Below are 21,615 nucleotides of genomic sequence, written 5' to 3' on the forward strand. Positions count from 1 at the left end.
AAAATGGATTGCTGGCATATAGAACACAGAGAGAAGGCCGAGTAGAATATAAAGAAAAAAAAATCAATAAAGAGGCATTAAGTAACAGAAACCTAGGTATCCAGGTGGGTAAGGTGGGTAGGATCGACGTTGGTTCAAAGGAATGGCACACCACCTTTACCCAGAATCATGATTACGGGTTATGCAGCGGACCTGGTAGTGTGGTGTCCGGCTGCAGCTGACAAGAACAGGAATGGGAGGGTGTTCACGGAAGCATCTTAAAGGCAAACGTAGAATAGTGCATGAATAATTTCAGGGACGAAAAAATCAACTAATGTAGGTAAAGGGAATAATGAAAAGTGAATAAAGTGTTTTGTTTGTCAGCTGAATAAAAAAGTCCAACCAGGAAGTAACTGTTTTCTTTCATAGGTATGTAATGATTAGAGAAGTGAAGGAATTATTAAAAAAAAAAAAAAATAAGTGCATTAGGAAGAGTGTACTATGACAGAACAGTAATAATACATAAAATCAGTCAAGCAACAGTGTATTGTGTGTTATGAGGATGACGACGTTTAAATGACAATGGATTTGTGAACCAAGCGTTTGTATTGATGCACGGTGAACGTCTGAAAAATACTACCAAAAAATAAAGGATAAACAAAGAAGAAGTATTGGATGCACCACGTGTCACATGCATATGGTAAAAAGATTACATCGCATAATATAGTGAAAAGTTACTGTACTGGTAGTCTTGACTCTACAAGGATTGATGGAAAGTTAAACGATTGATTTCCAATGAATGTTCCTGCAAGGCTCGAGTCCATCATGTTCCCCAAGTCCCTTATATACATGGATGGGATTTTGAGCGAGGCGAAGATGAGAGAGAGAGAGAGAGAGAGAGAGAGAGAGAGAGAGAGAGAGAGAGAGAGAGAGAGAGAGAGAGAGAGAGAGAGAGAGAGAGAGAGAGAGAGAGAGAGAGAGAGAGAGAGAGACGGGAGATGAAGGGCTTAGAAGGATGTCGTATTTCATGTTTGCAGTGTTTCATGTGTTTCCTTAATGCCTTGTATAGGTATTTACTTTTCTTTGGAGGTACCTTGTAAAGACCATCTGACCTTTTGTAGTCTCTTTATTTTCTTTTAAAATAATAATCATGAATGTTTGTATAAAATTCAAAACTCGGTGAGAATCTTCGGAGATGTATATCTCAAGAGGATATTGTAAAAATGTGTTTATTACCATTCTACTAACACATTACTTACACAACTTTATATTTTGTTCTTGTAGCAATGCCTCCCTGCTACAGCTATTTATTTATGTCAAGCTGATTTGTTAATCATTTATAGATCAAATTACTGTATTTGTTTTCCATTCTTTCCAGTCTTTGTAAATTACCTTCTTTCTCATATAATTTTTATTGTTTTTAGTTCTTTAGTTCTTTAGTGTCCAAAAAGTTTCGCTTACTAAAGGACAGTTTGTCTTTCTTAAAACTATTGTAAAAATTATACATTTGTAGACGGACATAATAAAGTGTTTAAAGTGTTTTAAAGTTTTTAAGATAAAAGCAAACAGCTAATTGTGAGAGGGAGACGCATTCAAGCTGTGAGGCTCACTAAAATTATAAGGATCTGGTAGTGGTGACGAGTTTAAACACGTAGATGATGTTACTTGAGGAGAGAAAGTATGTATGTACTCTAGGAAAATTAAATATAGTAGCGCAAGACTGCAGAGAAAATGAGTTATGAATATTTTTATTAGAAAGGATGAATAAAATAGAGTATTTATAGAGTCAAGAATATAAGGACATAAGAAAATAAGGAAAGCCGCGAAAAGGTAGCAATATTACCTGTGGCAATCTGTAAAAAAAAAAACATGTATCTACATACCCGTAAATTCATTTAATCATCTATTTAAACCTCCGTATTAACATGGAACTATTATCCTGATTACTGAGTCTATTCTAATCATCTGCCACTCTATTTTGATAAGCAATTTCTTCCTAGCTCCTTTTAATTTTGTTAAAACACATTACTTCTAGTCCTATTCTGATTACTGTCAAAAGGATCGTTTACATCATCCTTGTTATTTCACTTATACTTCTAAAATGTTAAGAGAATATGAAAGGTCAAGATTGTTGAAGGAATCATCAGTCGTGTCGTAAGCATAACAAAAAAAAAAAATAAAATAAATAAATCTTTTGAAATATCAAAACGGATTACATACTGTTTGGTTTATTACTTATGTGAAATTTTTGTAAGACTATCCCTAGTCTTGAAAACATCCTTGAAAACGCTTATGATCTCCACAAAAAAAGGCAACCAAACGTTTAAGAGTGCAATGCCTATGTTCTGTTGTTGTAAAATGCTCTCTCTCTCTCTCTCTCTCTCTCTCTCTCTCTCTCTCTCTCTCTCTCTGTATGTGTGTGTGCTTTTTTTTTTTTAACCTACCATTGTTTTCTGAATTTCTCTTATTTGTCTCTACTTTTTTTTCTTTTCTTTTCTTTTTTGTTGTCGTGGATACGACAGTTATTCGGACTTGAATTTTTCTGCGTTTGAATATACCATTGTTTTGTGAACCTTTATATTTATTAATTATTATTATTTTTTTCTTTTTTACTTGTGGGATGCCAGCGGAGGAGACGAGAGGAAGAAATTTTCTATGGCTCAGGAAGTAAAAATATTTGTTATTTACTCTTCTTTTTCTATATCCTGAATTTCGCTCTAAATCTGTAACGTTACCTATTTTTGTTATATCCTCGGTACAGCAATCAAGGCGGTGCGTTTCCACTGCACAGTCACGGTGAGGGCATTGCTTTCTTCTCCAGGCCACTGAACCTATACCTCCAGTTCAGGTTCACTTTATTTCTTCGTTTTCTCACCCTTGCGTTCGCTTCCATTGTCTATTCAATCTTTTTTTTTTTTTACCTTCTCTTTTTCACTTTATTTTCTGTTTAGTTTCTAGGTCCCGCTTTGTACTCGTCCTGTCCCAGTGTGTCACCATTGTTCGCATATTTTCTTTGTTTAATTGCTTGACATCTGAGTGTGCAATGGTTGTATAATATTCCTGTATTTCCTACGTGCCCATATCAGTCTTTTCAAACTCCGCTATGAAAACTCTTCTTTCCAGTTTACGTATATTATCTATTTTGCAAGCATGACAAGAAATATTTTTTTTTTTTTACATAACTACAGCGTAATCCTAAGAAGCGCCAATTAGTGATCTGTGAGACTTTGCTGTGTGAAATAGTGGTACATGTGTTTTCAATTTTTTCTCTGTGAATATTTAAAGATTCTTCCTTAATATATCATGAAGGCTTTTTGCATAACCACATAGTTGGCAATAACCGTTTAAATTATAGAGGTTCTTTCCTCCAAGAACACTATTGTAACATCTTATGGTGTTGTTACACCCACTGTTCGCGGTCTGGCTTGCTATATTTTTATTTATTTATTTATCTATTTTTATTATTTTTTTCAAAGCGAGTATGAAACTATATTGTTGTCCAGTGGTCGTCATACTGTCAGTATTTGAATGATATCTTTTGCTACACACACACACACACACACACACACACACACACACACGAGTTTTGGTCGAGTATGCTGTTAGTTATATATTACTGTTGGTATTAGAACTGGTAACTTAGAATTTCAAATGAAAAATAATAAATACGTGTGTGTGTGTGTGTGTGTGTGTGTATACAATTGATAATGGGTTGCACAACTCGTGCAGCACAGTAGCTGCCTGACATGTAATGTTGTAATTGGCTCACACTCCTTCCAAATTAAAGCAATCTGGGTGAAAACTGGACGGCATAAATATACAACCGTCACGCCATGTGCATATACATTATGGCAGCATATTTCTTTCCATTACTTCAGAGGGAATATTGTATGTTTACTGTACATTACATCCAGATTGTTGAAAAAACAAAGCGGACGGGAGATTTTAATTCAGTATCAACGATATACTTGCTAAACGAACAAAACATTATATAGATAAAGAACTGTCCAGAATAAAGGACACAAAAAACCCATTCGTGCAATCCAGAAGTTTAAAATTAATCCAAACCTTGCAAGAATATATTAATCACGTGATTACAACATTTTCTTTCACTTGAGTGAATATAATTATAAACCTGGTTATAAATTTTGTAAGGATACACTAAAAATTGTTATGAAAATAGATGTTATGTACATTGGGTACATAACAGCTAGGTTGATGGCAGGACCCCACTTATCTCTTATAAGACGGCTAGGATGATCGTAAGACTGTATTTGTTAAGTTATCAAAGCACGGGGCAGGTAGGAGGACTCTACCTATCCCTTGTTAGGTAATCAAAAGTTCTTGGTCTCATTGAGTTTAAATCAATATTACTCAGTGATTTCGGATGAGATGCAAGAAACTGTTAAGTTAATAGACATCTGGAACTTCGAGTTTAAGGTAATTTTAGTAATTGATTTATATAAGGCTATATTAGACATTTGCAGTTTTATCGAGTTTCAGTATGATTAATATTTTGGCAAACTTTTTACGGGGACATTTATGAACATTAGAAAGGCTACGTACATTCCAGTCATTAAGTTATTGTTGCTCATTGTTCACTAATGTTTACTTCATGTTCAATGGCCGCGTTATGAGTGAATGAAATGAAACACGTCAGGTATAAGAGAAGTTTCGTACGCAATGTAATGTGATTGAGAGGCTCAGAACATTAGCCAATCAGGACATAAAACGTAGTTCATTTCCTTTACGTCTTCAGTTTAATGAGAAATATCAATTATGTTGCATGACTGGTCGCTGTTGCTCCGCACTACCCACAATCAGTGGTGCAAAACCGTGTAATGACCCACTTTATTTATTCATTTATTTATTTTATTTGGAGCTATTTTATGTATGAAATTTCTTTTTGAACTGCGTATGTTATACCTTAATAATGAATGTCTAAACCGTCCAAGAAAGTTTCAACATTATAATACTATCACACACACACACACACACACACACACACGCTTATGAGGAGGGCTTATCCTTACGGAATCTTATGTTGTAGGGGAAAGCACAGTACTAGTATCATTCTTTTATTTTCAGTTACGTGTCGGAAAAGCACAACCCCATCTTCAAATCCATCAAATTAAAACAGGAAAAAATAAATAAATAAATAAAATAGTATATATATATATATATATATATATATATATATATATATATATATATATATATATATATATATATATATATATATATATATATATATATATATATACTCGTATATATACACGCTTCTTTTGAGGAGAGAGAGAGAGAGAGAGAGAGAGAGAGAGAGAGAGAGAGAGAGAGAGAGAGAGAGAGAGAGAGAGAGAGAGAGAGAGAGAGAGAGAGAGAGAGAGAGAGAGAGGAAGTGAATGAACTGCTGGCCTTTAGTGGTGACCACCAAGCTCCAGTGACACCAACATATGAAGACACGCCCTATCTTGTCGTGAAGAACAATGTTATGCACGCTAAACCTGAGTGATATATATATAAAAAAAAAAGTTAGAATCCATGCTTAACTATAAAAGAATTTTTTTTTTTTTTTTAGACAATATTAAGCTTTATAGAGGAGTCATTTGAGTTCATTTGAAGTTTATATTGAAATTTCTTCTTATATGTGATGATTAAATATATATAGCATGTTCCCTAATACTGAAAAAAAAAAAAATTAAATGAGTTATGGGTCTATTGGTTTTGAAAGGTAAGCCTTTGTGTTCGAAAATCCTCACTCTAAGGTTCCGAGACGTAGAATCCATACACGTAACTGAGCAGACAGGACATCTGCTAGAGTAGCGCCTAAAGGGGAACACATAGGTACGCCATCTACTTATTTATGTAAAACATTATTGAAAACAAAAACCAATTCTTTAACATCTACTTCCGATAATGATTTAAATTGTATGAGTGTAAGGCTATGAGGAACTAATGTAAATTCTTGCACTGTTCAACACATGTTAATCGTTTCGGTTAATGGAATGTTAGTAAATAAAGATTTTACGTGAAAGCTAGCCATTATGACACGGGTAACCTAAATTAATATTTTTTACTTCATTGACAAAAGGGATGGAATTTTTTATAGTGTAATTATTATGTGTGATGGAAGACAAAACAAGAATAAATTCTTTTTCTTGAATTATAATTGAAAGTATACAAGGCTGACAATATGGGTCTAATTGAACAACCTGTTTTATGTAGTTTTAGAAGACCATACAGTATTCCTGGATTGGGATCATAGCAATCAAAATCAGACCATTTTCCTTTTACAGTTCTAAGTAATCTATTGGGCATATTTCCAGCCTAACAATTTGTCATTATAAGAATTTCTTTTGTTCAAATAACCCTGTTTGTTTAATAAACCTTACCTTTACTTGCTTTTTTGATACCATGTTTTCATTTTTGGCTATATTCTTCAGTGTTTTATATTAAAAAAAAAATCCACTAAAAGTATTGTTCATAGGCTTAAATTATTATTATTATTATTATTATTATTATTATTATTATTATTATTATTATTATTATTATTATTATTATTATTATTATTTATTTATTTATTTATTTTTATTTTTTTAAAGTAGGAGGGACACTGGCCAAGGGCAACAAAAATCCAATAAAACAAAAGCCCACTGAGATCCCAGTCCCACAAAAGGGTCAAAAGCGGCAGTCAAAAATTGAAGGATAAGTGTCTTGAAACCTCCCTCTTGAAGGAATTCAAGTCATAGGAAGGTGGAAGGAAATACAGAAGCAGGCAGGGAGTTCCAGAGTTAACCAGAGAAAGGGATGAACTCTTGTATTAACTCTTTCATTAAAAAGGTGGACAGAATAGGGGTGAGAAAGAAGAAAGTCTTGTACAGCGAGGCCGCGGGAGGTGGGGAGGCATGTTGCAGTTAGGAAGATCAAAAGAGCAGTTAGCATGAAAATAGCGGTAGGAGACAGCTAGAGATGCAACACTGCGGCGATGAGAGAGAGGCTGAAGACAGTCATTTAGAGGAGAAGAATTGATGAGATGAAAAGCTTTTCATTCCAGCCTATCTAGAAGAGCGGTATGAGTGGAACCCAACGAGACATGTGAAGCATACTCCATACATGGACGGATAAGGCCCCTGTACAGAGTTAGCAGCTGGGGAGGGGGGGTGAGAAAAACTGGCGGAGACGTCTCAGAACACCTAACTTCATAGAAGCTGTTTTAGCTAGAGATGAGATGTGAAGTTTCCAGTTCAGATTATAAGTAAAGGACAGACCGAGGATGTTCAGTGTAGAAGAGGGGGACAGTTGAGTGTCACTGAGGAAGAGGGGATAGTTGTCTGGAAGGTTGTGTCGAGTTGGAGGAAATTAGTTTTTGAGGCATTGAACAATACTAAGTTTGCTTCAGTATTGTAGATGTGCAAAAAAATTAGGCAAGATCCTAAGAGACCACTCACAAATACACACAAGACAACTCGTCATTTTAAGCACAGCACAAACTTAGCCCACTTATCACCTCGATATTTAACTCGGTGGCTGGATAGAAGGAAGGAAATAATATTCTCCATTATGTCTATAAATGTAGTAAGATTTAAATATTAAAATTACAATATGGCAGCGAAGAGAAATAGTTATGTTATTACTATAAGAATGGCATCATTTCCCTAATTTCATTCAAGGTGTCGTGGATCAGGCGACGAGACTACCACATCCTTACCTCGGGTCTGCACACCTACAGCAGGGACGCTCGCTTCAGTGTTGTCCGCTCTGAGGAGGCAGATGACTGGGCACTGCGCATCAGGTTCCTTCAGAAGCGGGACGAGGGAGCCTACGAATGCCAGGTAATACAACAAAATGGTACACATTTGTATAGTCCTCTTCAATTTCATCTACCAGTCACATGTCTTCATAAGTTTGCATTTTATAAATTATATTGTGGTATGTGTTTTAGTAGCAGCAGCAGCAGCAGCAACAACAGTAGTAATAGTAGTAGTAGTAGTAGTAGTAGTAGTAGTATAGTAGTAGTAGTAGTAGTAGTAAAAAAAGTAGTAGTAGTAGTAGTAGGCTACGCATCAGCTGCAGAAGCAGCAGCACCAGCAGCAGCAGCAGCAGCGGTAGCAACAACAACAACAACAACAACAACAACAACAACAACAACAGTATTGGTAGTAGTAGTAGTAGTAGTTGTTGTTATTGTTGATATTGTTGTTGTTGTTGCTGTTATTGTTGTTGCTGCTGCTGCTGCTGTTGCTGCTGCTGCAATATCAATAACAAGAAGTAATGTAAACAGCGACAGTAATAGTGAAAGCAGGGAGTGTGAATTTAGTCATTTTTACTATAAAAGTGAAAATGTAACGAGCAAAGCGTCCTAAGGAGTACTAATGCCGGAGGCCGACCTTAAGTCCACACCAGAAGGTCTAGAATGGCTCGAGCTCGACTGAGAGGGGAATTCCTTGGTACAAAAGCGTATATGTACCGTGCTTTCCAATCCACTGGAGCAGAAGTTTCCAAAACCTCTGTTTGTGGGGGAGAAGCAGCTTGACCAAACCGTCTTAGCATGAAGTGAAAGGTGATTACCAATAAACATATTTAAAAGTGACGCCTAATGGCACTTTGGTTGAGATAGCTTTTCGCTTTCCCCACAAGTGTGTGTATAAGCAGTAAGTTGCGCTTAAATTCCCATCCAGCGCATTCCACTGAGGTTCTTCCATCGAGGAGTGAGCGGCCTGAGCCCCACCGCATTGGCAACACTGAACAAGTCTGAGCTGTCCTCAGCATGACCACATCCGCTACAGGAAGCACACTCTAGAGGGAAGCCATTCTGGAAACGCCAGTAGGAGAGGGCCACGTGTCCGAAACCTTGCCAGGCGAGACTCCGCAGTACAGCAGGTTATGTAAACGACGGTACCAGGCAGGCCTTTCTCAAGCAAGATCTGTCAGTTTCAAGCAAACAGGAAGTTGGTATTCAACGGTTGTGACTATACACTATTTATTTATTTTACTTATGAGCAATTTATTCATTTATTTATATTTTCACTGTCATCAGGTCTATGCACCATGAGCCTAAATTGATGGAGAATGGTGTATAAATTTTATAGAAGTGTATTGTTATCTTAGAGACAACATACTCTACCCTTTCCGGGATACGGGTGACTCTTTGTACTGTGGCTTATGACTTTAAGGTTGCCAGTTCAGTCCAGGGTCACGGTAGTTTCTTGATGGAACACATAATTCTCTCTCGTAACCCTAGGCGGAGCCATATGACCTTGTTGTCGCGGTGCCATAACTCAATCAATTTCCAATTTTCCGTCACACCTTTATGGCGTCAATAAATCACCAGCACAAAGCAAGTTTTTCCCACTTGTTCTCATCACCTAAACAACATTTCATTGATTAAATAACACATCATCCTTGGTCACTTGTAGCTCAGAGGAGCAGAGTTTATAAACACTATGATGTTAGCGCTTCTAAACACTGCTGACGCATCTATAAATACGTACTTTCACCTTAATGTCTCACTTATTATCATTTTAAAATAATTCCTTTGCGCCCTCATGCCCTTTCTTCGCACTGCTACGCTTCCCTTTGGTAAGTGTGGGTTAGATTCCACCACGTCGTTACTGGTTAGCTCAGCGCCGGCTTGCTCTCACCACAGTACCAGCCACTTTGGAAACTTTCTCAAGAGGTCATCCTCAGTAATGGAAGACCACAACAATGATGCCACTGCTGATGGTTACTTCGCTAACCGCTGGTGGGTGCGGTATGCGGCATAACGGGATTGATCTGTGTGGCAAAACTCACAACAACTCATAAGATTCAAATGCACTAAGAGACTGTTATATAATATTTACGTGCCTCATTACATCGCCAAATATTCTGCAAAATCTAAGATATAGAAGTATATACCCAATAAGTATTTGGTGTCTTTTGCAAAACTGAGTATAGGCTTAATGTTTATAACTTTACCTATTAAATGAAGTGGCCACGTAAGTCACGCTTCACTCCTCCCGCTGCCGTGGTGGAGGTTGGTTTATTTTTCAAAAAGCTGCCGCTGAGGCAAGGTGGAGGTCGGCGGTGATGTGAGCTGGCGCCATATCGGAGAATTCATCCCATTAAGTCTTAAAGCCTCGCTCGGTGGGCTCTCTCAGCGGCGCTCAATAAATCTACCACCATTAGATTACTCCCCTAAAGGATGAAATTGATTGCCCAATAGAGAGTGATAAATGTTGAGGTTTAATATCACGCCACTCCCACACACTTGTCAGAATCACGCGTAGACGTTTCACCACATTATGGGTAAGATTTTGCGTTATATGCAAGTGCCTAATATGATAGCGAATACTGACGTTGAAAAATTCAACGCTTATCCTGAAAATTAAATCGTGATATGATGTAGGCAATTGTTATGTAGGGAAATGAGCTCCTGCGTCTCCAAGGATGGATTTGATTTCCATCTCAAAAAGCAGATTCATGTTTACATGCATCAGCCCGTGCCAGCTGATGACACCACGTCAAGCAAGTTATGTGCAGTATGTCCCTCAAGTCCTTAGAGCTCACTGACCTTCCACGCGACCTCATCCCATATTGGCACTTACTTGATCCTCCTCTCCTTTTAGTTTTAATTCTCTTTCTCCGCATGGCCAAACTAACTACACCACTTTGATGGAGACCTGAACTCAATGCCTTCGTTTAAACTTCTCAATTACTGGGATGTCACTCATAGCAGCGTTTTCCATTTATGCTCATTATGCTGTTTTCAGTATGTACCCAACTTTTGATATTCCGTTTACACTACGTACTATAGAGCATCACATTCCTCTTAAATGAAGTGTTTCATGTACTCGGAAATGGTAATCACATTGATCGACCACTTTGCCGGTCTTCAGTGATCTCGGCAGACAGTCATGATGTGGTCATGGAAACTGACAGCAGTGGAAAAATCTTAGGTAATCGAGGTGTGGTGGATCACAGTCCCACTTAACGGATCTACATTGGTGGAGCGTTTGTCGCACTGCTGTGTGCCATTAAACCTAAATTAATTAAAAGGTACGTCGCTGCCATCATTGCTATACAATTGCGCTCTCTCTCTCTCTCTCTCTCTCACTCTCTCTCTCTCTCTCTCTCTCTCTCTCTCTCTGTCTCTCAAACACACACACACACACACACACACACACACACACACACACACACACACACACACACACACACACACACACACACGTGTTTACATCATTAAAATATATAAATGAAATAAGTGTGCGGTTCTTTAAACGTTACTTTTAGGAAAGAGACTTAATCAAACAGGAAGTCAGAGTTCGTTTCCATTCCCATTAGGAAAGCTCTGCTGTTTGGCCATTTAGGCTGAAAATCAAATTACCTCACGAATTCCTTTTTGGCAGTTAGCAGCCCTCCATAACCCACGGATCGAACACTTCTACCAATGCTGCAAAAAAAAAAAAAAAAAAAAGCGTGCCAAAAATAGGATATGTGAAAACTGTGTTGTCATTGTTTAAGAACTATAGATAATAATTAAGTACTTATTTCTATATGCTATAATTCTTTGTATAATACCTGAATATTATTTGCATATCACTATGCAACAAAACGAGAGAAACATTGTCAGATTTGAAATATAATCAGTGTCTCTCTGTCAGTCATATACTTTTTGTATTGTCATTCTGTTCATTAGTGAGATAAACAACATATCCGGGTTTTACCTTAATTAACTGAATCCCCGTGTCAGGTGTCCACCAAGACAGGGCGGTACGGCTACCTCATTAACCTGGAGGTGGTGGTGCCCGAGGCCGTCATCTCGGGGCCGATTGAACGACACCTGCAGGCTGGCTCCACTATCTCCCTCAAGTGTACCATCCAAGGCGTGAGTATATGCACTTGTCCTCTCTTTGGTACTTCCATCGTTCATAGTATAGCTAATGTGCTGGTGAGGGGTCTACTATTATTGTCATTATTATTATTATTATTATTATTATTATTGTTGTTGTTGTTGTTGTTGTTGTTATTTATCTATTTATTTTCACCATGTTTTACGTACCGGGATTTCCTACGCATTCAGTATTGAAGTAACCACGTGATTACTGTAGCGTGTAACTGTCGGATACTCATGAAATAAGTCAAGCAGTATCAGGCAATTATGTGATTTCTATTTGATGCCAGAAAAAGTGGTCAGTTATGATAATTCATAATTATTCACATTATGAATAAATATGAATACAAAGACATCATTGTTCACTTCATAATGGCGCAGCTGATCTATGGCAGTCAACACAATTTTCTCATTTAGTATATATACCACGTACTGGTTTATTGGATAGGTGAGTCCATCAGTGACTTTTGAAATATCAACTCTATACACACTAGTACTTTTGATGGGACACAACACGTCACACGCTGCATGGCAACTGAAAACATTACATGAATAGGAAACAACAAAGAATAATACCCAAGTCGTGAAAAACTCATTAGAGGCTGCTTTCTTCCACCTGTATTGTTCCTCTGTTCTGTGGTGCGCCAAACATTTGCAAGTTTCTAAAATTCATTCCACTAAATAGACCGCCAGTTTTCTCCTTTCATATCAGAGAGAGAGAGAGAGAGAGAGAGAGAGAGAGAGAGAGAGAGAGAGAGAGAGAGAGAGAGAGAGAGAGAGAGAGAGAGAGAGAGAGAGAGAGTTACTTTGTCGTTTGCAGAGGTAATGAAAGAGGTGACATAATCTCTACGTGTCTGAGTGATCATCACCTTAGTTCTCAATGAAAATGGAGGGAGACCGTTCTGAGCATCTTTCACATGTGTAATTCAGGCATTAAGTGACCATGTTTACCAGGCACTATCATTATGTTAGTAGCAATTCTGTAATGTCATTGAAACGCACGAAGATCAGTGTACTTCCGCGCGCGTGTGTGGTGTGGTGTGGTGTGGTGTGGTGTGGTGTGGTGTGTGTGTGTGTGTGTGTGTGTGTGTGTGTGTTTGAAGGGCAGACGTCTACAAATCAAGAAGTGACATCCTTCCCTTCCCTTCTTCCCTCCATCACTCACTCCCTTCTCTTCTTCCCTCCATCACCCACTCCGTCCACACTCATGATCATGTTGTTGCGGCGCCAAAAATCAATCACAGTGCAATTGAGCGTGCCCCAAAACCTACTCACACACGAACAAGGACAGGATAGGATAAAAGGCTTCTGAAGATGAAATAGAAAAAGTGTAATCATGAAAAATGTGAGCTTTTTCAGAGAAACATGTGAAGAGGTATAAGTCAGTCAACAGTTTTGGGCGGAAGAAGGATGATATTAAATCCCCAGTAAGCTGACAGAGGAAAAGATCAGATTTATAGAGGACATACCAGAGAATATTGCACTAGAACCACAAAAGGTGGAACAAACCAATCATCATGCGATAGAAAATATGAGAAAAGAGTAAAATCAAATAATGATGTAAGAAAACTAAATTCTTAAGGCAATCTAGTGGCTGCTGATATATTTACTGAAAAGTTAAATCATCGCATAAAATTCAAACAAATGGAAATGATAAAAGATAAATGTAAAGACAACAGAGGGATACTGAAGGAAAAAATGGACACAGCAGAAACAATAAACTGTGTGTGGTAAAATAGAGAAGGAATAAGAAAATCTACAAATTGGTATATCGCAGGAGAAAAAAAAATCTGTACATTCACAAGGCAACACAAAGACGAGATGGGGATGTGAGACAAAAATGCAGAGCGGAGGAAAGAAAAAAAATGTATAAAAATATTCATGTTTAAAAAGTGATGCATGCCAACACAGATGGAGCGCTATCCACACTAATGGAAGTGAATCCTGCTCATGCCAACCAACAACACACATTGTGCTGACTTTGCCAAATTTATGATAGTCCTCTTAGAATGTCCCATCTATAATACTGGAAAGAAAAAAAAAAATAAAGGGAAAAAAGAGATCAGTTCAGAAAATCATGGAAACAATGTGAAAAGAGCATACTGGTTTATAGGATAAATTCATCTTTTCAGCTCTGCAGGGGAGTTCAACTCAAGTAAAATTAACAAAGCTATGGAAAACGAAAGAGAGAGAGAGAGGAGAGAGAGAGAGGAGAGAGAGAGAGAGAGAGAGAGAGAGAGAGAGAGAGAGAGAGAGAGGAGAGAGAGAGAGAGAGAGGAGAGAGAGAGAGATCCAGCAAACAACAGACCAATTTCATGTATGAGGGAATAAATACGTAAGAACGTAGCATTAAATAATTAGAAAGAAGTGAGTTGAACAGGTAAATCATAACTAGCTAGTAGCAAGATAACAGTTTGATTTTATAAGTATGTCAGTGCGCTTTTTTTTCCTCTCTTTTGTTGCCTAGTGCAGTGTCGCACTTACAAAAGAAAAAAAGAAAAAAATTCTATGACAATTTTAAATACGATATAGGAAAGAAAGTGACATCGATTTAACTGATCTTTAATGAACTTTCGTGCATGGAAGTGAAAAACGACAACGGCGTTCCGAGGGAGTTAATTCCCGATCAGTTACGCTGTCTCCCTCACAGGAGTAAAGAAACAATTCGAGAATAAACTCCCCTCATACTATCCGTGCATCTTTTCACTTGTACTTTCTCAACTTAACCAAAATGTTCCAACAAAAACTTTCGAACGTTTACTACAGAGGACTGTCTACTTTGCAAGTGTGAGACGTGACTAGAGGGTTAATAAGATAATCATATAACACGAGAAAGTAAGCTCGAACCTTGTGAAACTTCTATTGAACCTGCATTTGAAAATTATGTCAACAACTCACGTAAAAAATCACGTAAAATATCAGAAAGAAAAAGGAAGGTTAGATTTTTTACCTAAACTGGATGAAAGACGGAATACAGAAGATAATACATATCTGCTTCAAATGAACTCGAATAAAAGCGAAATTATCACGTAGCATCCATAAATCTAACTATTATTCTCTATAGCCTTAAAACAGTGCAGGAATGAAAATATATAGGAATGTACCTTTTCATCTGTAACAGTCAACTCGGAAAAAAAAAACTTTCACAGGGAAAAAGTCTGTGGAAGAAATATATTTCAATTTATAGAAACACTGAAATATTATTAAGAGGAAAGAATATCATGAGGTTGAGTAATATCTAAAAAAATAAAATAAATAAATAAATAAATAATAAGATTACCAACTAAAAACTACTTAGTAAACACACACACACACACACACACACACACACACACACACACACACACACACTGCTTGCTGGGTTAGTGGTAAGGTCCTCACCCGTCACTCTTTAAGCTGAGGATCACGCCCTTCTCAGGTTGCGTAGGTTTTCACTGACAAACGACCAGTTACTGTCCTTGAGCAAGAAGATGGGGTGTGTAATGTGTGAGAGGTGTCAGGATCGCCCATACATCAGAATATACGAGTTGAAAATCTCTCTCTCTCTCTCTCTCTCTCTCTCTCTCTCTCTCTCTCTCTCTCTCTCTCTCTCTCTCTCTCTCTCTCTCTCTCTCATGGTAACAGCTGGTGATCACGAGTCCAGCAAGTGACCTTCGACACACACACGGAAAACACTTTTACAATGCTGTTCTCTTAGTAACCTAACACTTTGTATCTCCCTCATCGTATGCTTTGGAGCTTGAAAAGATAAAAGTGTTAATGGAAAACAGGGAGACAAAGTCATTAGCCATAGGAAGCGTGAGTAAGAAGGGGAGAGGAAGATGAGGGGAGCGAGACACCTGAGGACATAAGAGGAATGTCTAACTAATCCTGAACCAGGAATATGGGGAGAAACCACCTTGCCCTAACACAAGCTGCACAAGGAGGAGAGAGAGAGAGAGAGAGAGAGAGAGAGAGAGAGAGAGAGAGAGAGAGAGAGAGAGAGAGAGAGAGAGAGAGAGAGAAAGGGGGTCGTTCCAGCGTCTCGTTGTATGGCGTTCCTTGTTGCAGTTAATTAATTATCGACTTTTTTACTTCATTCTTTTCCAGGAATAATTTTACGCTTGCATTTCTTTACTTTCTGTATTTCTGTTTATTCCATATTTGCTTATCACCATCGGAATTGTTTTGGGTCTGAATCGTCATTATCATTATTACATCGTTACACATTCCTTTCTACTTACAAAGAGTGAAAAGTTTAGAAAAATTGTTGTTGGTGAGTTCAGTCAATAAAATCTTGTTTCTTCTAAACAAATTATAAAAAGGTGAACTTCATCCCACTGTGTGTACCTTTAAGTAATAAATTGAAAAATTATTGTTATCTTGTTAAGATTAATGATTAATGATTAATTAGTAATTATAGTTATATGCCAAATCTCTCTCTCTCTCTCTCTCTCTCTCTCTCTCTCTCTCTCTCTCTCTCTCTCTCTCTCTCTCTCTCTCTCTCACGCACCTCCTAAGAAATAAATTCTCCAGAGGTGACTTGGAAAAGATCTTCGTTTTCTTATTGTTAATTCCATAATTTTGCAACATATCAATAATTGGTCCTTGATAAATACAAATTATTAATATATATTTTACCATAGGAAGCGTTAAACATCAATATTTTTGTCTTGGGTTGAGCACAACAAATTCACTCCATCCACGATTCAGCGGAATTCTGCTTTTCCTTGGCAAGAGTTGCTAGACCTCTGCAGATAAAACGAACGAAGAAGTAGCAGGAAAAAATTCCCACACGAAGAAAGGTGAAGACCAAAACGATGACTACGATATACATATACATATATATATACTCGTATATATATATATATATATATATATATATATATATATATATATATATATATACATATATATATATATATATATATATTATATATATATATATATATAGTATATAATATATATATATATATATATATATATATATATATATATATATATATATATATATATATATATATATATATATAGCTCTACAAAGCTATCCGAGAAACAGGATTCATATTGGCATTAGCGTAACGGTTTGCTATAAACGCTTATATGTTCCACACAAAGCTTTTTAGTAATATTTTTTTTTCTCCTTCCTTGGTTCTACATATTATCAACTTAAGTGGTCGAAATATTAAATAAGATGATTTCAAACGTTCCTATTTTGCGTCACTAAATTGTTCTGAATCGTTGTATTTAATTAAATCCGATTCTCTAAATATATTTTGATGCGGATCGCTGCTCACGCTTTCCCTTGGAAGGTGGATCAAAGCACTTCTTGGAAGTGAGAAGGAATGAAGGCGAGGCAGTGGGGACGGTTCCAGAAGCTACATTTCTCTTTGCCGTCTGCACCCTACTTACAGTTTCTCTTTTATCACGCGGATGCTCTAAGGAAGATGCACATTGGCAAGTTGGTCCTTACGCTACTCGTAAATTTTGTCACGATCCATCAGCATGTTACTGTTCATATACCTTTATTACGCCTCTCAGATGAATGTCGAACTTTGTTCTCGCGCAAAAAAAAAAAAAAAAAAAAAAAAATCTTAAATACTGGACGGAGAGTAGGCGAGATGGAACGTCGCAATGATAGAGAAGGGAGTGAAGATATCCCTTATTTTTGCATGGAATTATGTTGCTTGAGAAGCATCACTACGGTGGCAGTACATGATACAGTACCATCTTCTTAGAACTTTAATACTAAAATTTATGAAAATCAGCTTCCACGCACACGTAACAGGAGATGAGGGGCATTCCTTACGAAACGAAACTGAAGCTTTTAAATTTACATTCCTTAGAGAGGCGTAGGCTAAAAGGGGACCTGATAGAACTCTGCAAGTGGTATAGGGGATATAAGGAGGGTTACGTAAGCAAAATTCTCAAGAGCAGTAATCAGGATAGAACAAGATATAACGAGTTCAAATTTGAAAAATTTAGGTTCAAGAAAGAGATAGGAAAGAAAGGAAGTGTTTCTCAAACAGATGAATGGAATGGACTCAGTAATCAGATTGATAGTGTTGAGTCATCAGGGAGCTTTAAAAGATCATAAAAAAATTATGGATGGGGATGATAGGCGGAAATAGGTATGGATGTTTCATAAAGGGACTGCTAAGTGTAGACCTAATAGCTTTTTGCAGCATCCCTTATTTTATTATGTTCTTATATTCTTATGCATGCAATTAGTGTTCTCGTAGCTCCTCAAATAACATAACTAACTGAATATAGTTGAATAATGAAATAAAGGGGAGAGTTTTTTTATTTTTTTTTATCGTTTTGAATGTTGCATACTGCCCGACTGCACAGATGTTTATCATGACATATCTGGTATTATGATAAGCTTCAGCACCAACCTCCTGCTGGATGCTGAAGCGCGAGGCTGGTGTTTAGATATCAAAGTGAATAAGCTCAGCGACGCTTATTAGGAAATTAATTTAATAATCAAAGGAAAATAAGAAGGAAATATATATAACACATCTAAAATTATGCAACTGTGTTATATTTTAATGTAAACCTTCGCTGATGATGTAAATGAAGCTCCGGTTTCCGCACTGGAGATGCAACGGCGGTCCCTGACACTCTGCGCTCTACAAATGTCTCTCCACGTATTGTTTATTGCAAGGAAATCCTACGCAAAGGTAACTCTACACTCGTAAATAAACCTTCAGCATTAATTTCACTTAATTCAGGGGTTCTCAGCCTTTTACAAGCTGGGTCCTCCCAAACCTGGTTTAATGCAATTGGGGCTCCCCTCCTCCCTGCGCCGCTCACTCAACATCCTCCCCAACTATGCCACCATAGATAGATATATAGAATCAGATAGATAGATATACAGAATCAGATAGATAGATAGATAGATAAACAGAGGGAGGGCACAATAGCTGCATCTCCTTTGTACTGTAAATAGCCAGAGAGTCCGTGATTTTTTTTCCCTCCCGTCCTGTGCTCGCGTCCCCTCGGTTGAGAACCACTGAAATTGATTAGCTGGAACTTGCCGGTGAAATTCTTACTTCATTCGTTCCTTCCTTGCGATGTTAAGCCATGAAATGGCCCGCCTTACTCTGTTATTTTTCAATTTTCCTACTGCTTTGACACCTCCAAAATGAGTGATATTAAAATACCTAAAAAAATTTAATGAAGTTTTCTTTTTTCAATTCATCTTTACATTTTTTATGATCATAATAGGAGGTAGTGAAAGGAGGCAAGGGCTTTCATGGGCGCTAGTCTCAGATCGTTCTGTATTACTTTATCTTTTTTTAATCTCATTCATATCTATGCTGTTAAATCTTAAATATTTCGCCTTCTTCGTTGAGTATTTCCACAGCGGCTATGCCTGTCCCCAGGTCTTAGTATCTCTGCTGTGAAAGGTATCTGACAACGATGCACGTACTCCAATGTTACATGTAACTGTAAACTGCGGGACAAAACAAGGAAAGAAAAAGGTTTGCAAATATACGTCCAACACTTCTAATCTCTGGTGTTGTTCTAAATTATGTTTATAACTCTCGAAATACAGAAATTCTGAAATAGAAACCCACTCAGTCACTTTACAAAATTTGGATATTCTGGAAACCACTTCATGCAAAAGAAAATAAATTGGAATACTTAAAATTGCATTAAGCGAGTACCGTACTTGTAAAATGTCATTCATAGCTGTGTCTGTGTGTTAGTTCTTGACGTGAAATTTTTCTCTGTAAGTAAGGTGAAGGTAAAAATCATACACTAAATGTGCGCATGGCCTTAGCGCTCATTTCCGTTTCAATGACATTCGAGCCTGTGGTGGATGATGTGCCGTGCCCCGAAACACAGGGTCAGTGCGACATCCGGGTTTCCACAGTTTACCTTCGCCAGACTTCCACAGGTGCTCAGTTAACGACCAACTCGAAGAAAGGATGAAGAGCTGGGTGAGCCGTGCTTTGACTGCAACAGCCCGGTTTCAAACTGGGGCCCGCGGATCCTTAGCCAGGCGCCCTAGCCTTTGCAACAAGGAGGCAATCGTAAAGACGTGTCTGTCAAAGGAAACTGTGTCCGACAGTCTAATTGTGGAGCGAAAAGTTAACGCACCCAAGTTTTCTTCAAGTAGAAGCATAAACAATGGTGAAACAAATACACGTATTTTGCCGAGCATCGTCAGTTTTCTTAAAAAGTCGAGCGTCGGTAAGAGCTTCTCGACAAATGCTCTCGTAGCTGCCATTTACACACTCCTTCTCCTTTACAGTTTCTAGTGTAATAAAAATCCTAAGTATTGTCACAACCGGAAAAAAGGAACAACGCAGTCCGAGGAAACAGATCACACGAAGGCTGGAAAAAAAAAAAAAAAAAAAATCTTGCTGAACACAACAGTTTTATGCAGTTTTATGTTCCCGGGTAGTGTGGCTCTGCGATGAGTGTATATTTTTCCTTTTCCTTTTCTTACAGAGCATTAAAAAATCATCACACACACACACACACACACACACACACACACACACACACACACACACACACACACACACACACACATACACACACACTTTATCTATACACTACTTATTTTTATAATCTTTATTTTTACTGGCATCTGGAAAACAGTGGTTAGCGCGGCTACACTGACACCTGGTGTTATCAGAAAAGCTCAGACTTATTGCGCCGGAAACCCGTTAATGTACGCAGTCCCCGTCCGTAACACCACCGAGTGGTCCCAAGTTGGAAATTACTCGCATAGCCTAGAATGAAAGATAAGTAGCCTCATTAAAACCATTCTCTCACGCGCGCATCATGTCCCATGTGCTAAGCATGTGGGTACGTACTCGTATTCTCACTAAGCTTTATAGTGTTTCTTTTTTTTTTTTAAGAACCTTTTCATGACTTTAGCATCATCACTGAGAAAAAATGTTCATGAGAACTTGGTTAATTAACTCTGGCCTTTAAAAATCATTGTAATGAGAACCAAAAGAATTTAATAATATACGCCGTGCTGTGAATGGGTGGTGATCGATTTTCTGTTATGGCCACTCATACAAATCGATTCCTCAGAAATTCAAGTCAGTCATATATATATATATATATATATATATATATATATATATATATATATATATATATATATATATATATATATATATATATATATATATATATATATATATATGTATATATATATATATATATATATATATGTATATATATATTGTACTGCAGTGGAGATGTGTTTCATTTCATGCCGTTTTCTCGCATATTATTAATCAAGCAAAGTTATACTGCAACACGTACTATTTCATCATTATATATATATATATATATATATATATATATATATATATATATATATATATATATATATATATATATATATATATATATATATATATATATAAAATAGTGTAGTATAACTGTTTTATTAATAATTTGCGAGAAAATGGCATGAAATGAAACACATTTCCACTACAGTACAAAATATATTCTTGGTTATTGTGAATGTTCATACAGTTTATGTATCTGTACCACTTGTTGAAGCATTCCTTGTAATATCATGAAAGGCAAAAGAACTGTTCTTCTCGATCAAACAGACACGGCACATTCACCTTGCCCGATGAACGCTTGCCTTCCTGGAGCAATACCTGCAAGTCTGCCTTCACGGGAAGGTTTGCTGCTGATGTGGCGTTGTATTGAACTATGGTTGGTACATGCTGGTATCTTTGACCTCTACGAGGAAAAGTGACTCTTGTTGGTGAGAATTCTTAGCTCTAGCGACTTTC

At 37.2% G+C, this 21,615-nt stretch overlaps 1 protein-coding gene across 2 annotated transcripts in view; it reads left to right on the forward strand.

Moving 5' to 3' along the window:
* LOC135107555 (zwei Ig domain protein zig-8-like) overlaps positions 1-21,615 on the forward strand; it is an 81,750-nt gene that overhangs the window by 56,101 nt on the left and 4,034 nt on the right. For both annotated transcript variants that reach the window (XM_064017556.1, XM_064017555.1), the window contains 2 exons: positions 7,650-7,811; positions 11,714-11,848. In XM_064017556.1, the coding sequence (XP_063873626.1) occupies positions 7,650-7,811; positions 11,714-11,848 (297 nt within the window). The remainder of the gene's footprint in view (positions 1-7,649; positions 7,812-11,713; positions 11,849-21,615) is intronic.

The sequence above is a fragment of the Scylla paramamosain genome, chromosome 15, assembly GCF_035594125.1.
Source record: "Scylla paramamosain isolate STU-SP2022 chromosome 15, ASM3559412v1, whole genome shotgun sequence".
NCBI lineage: Eukaryota > Metazoa > Arthropoda > Malacostraca > Decapoda > Portunidae > Scylla > Scylla paramamosain.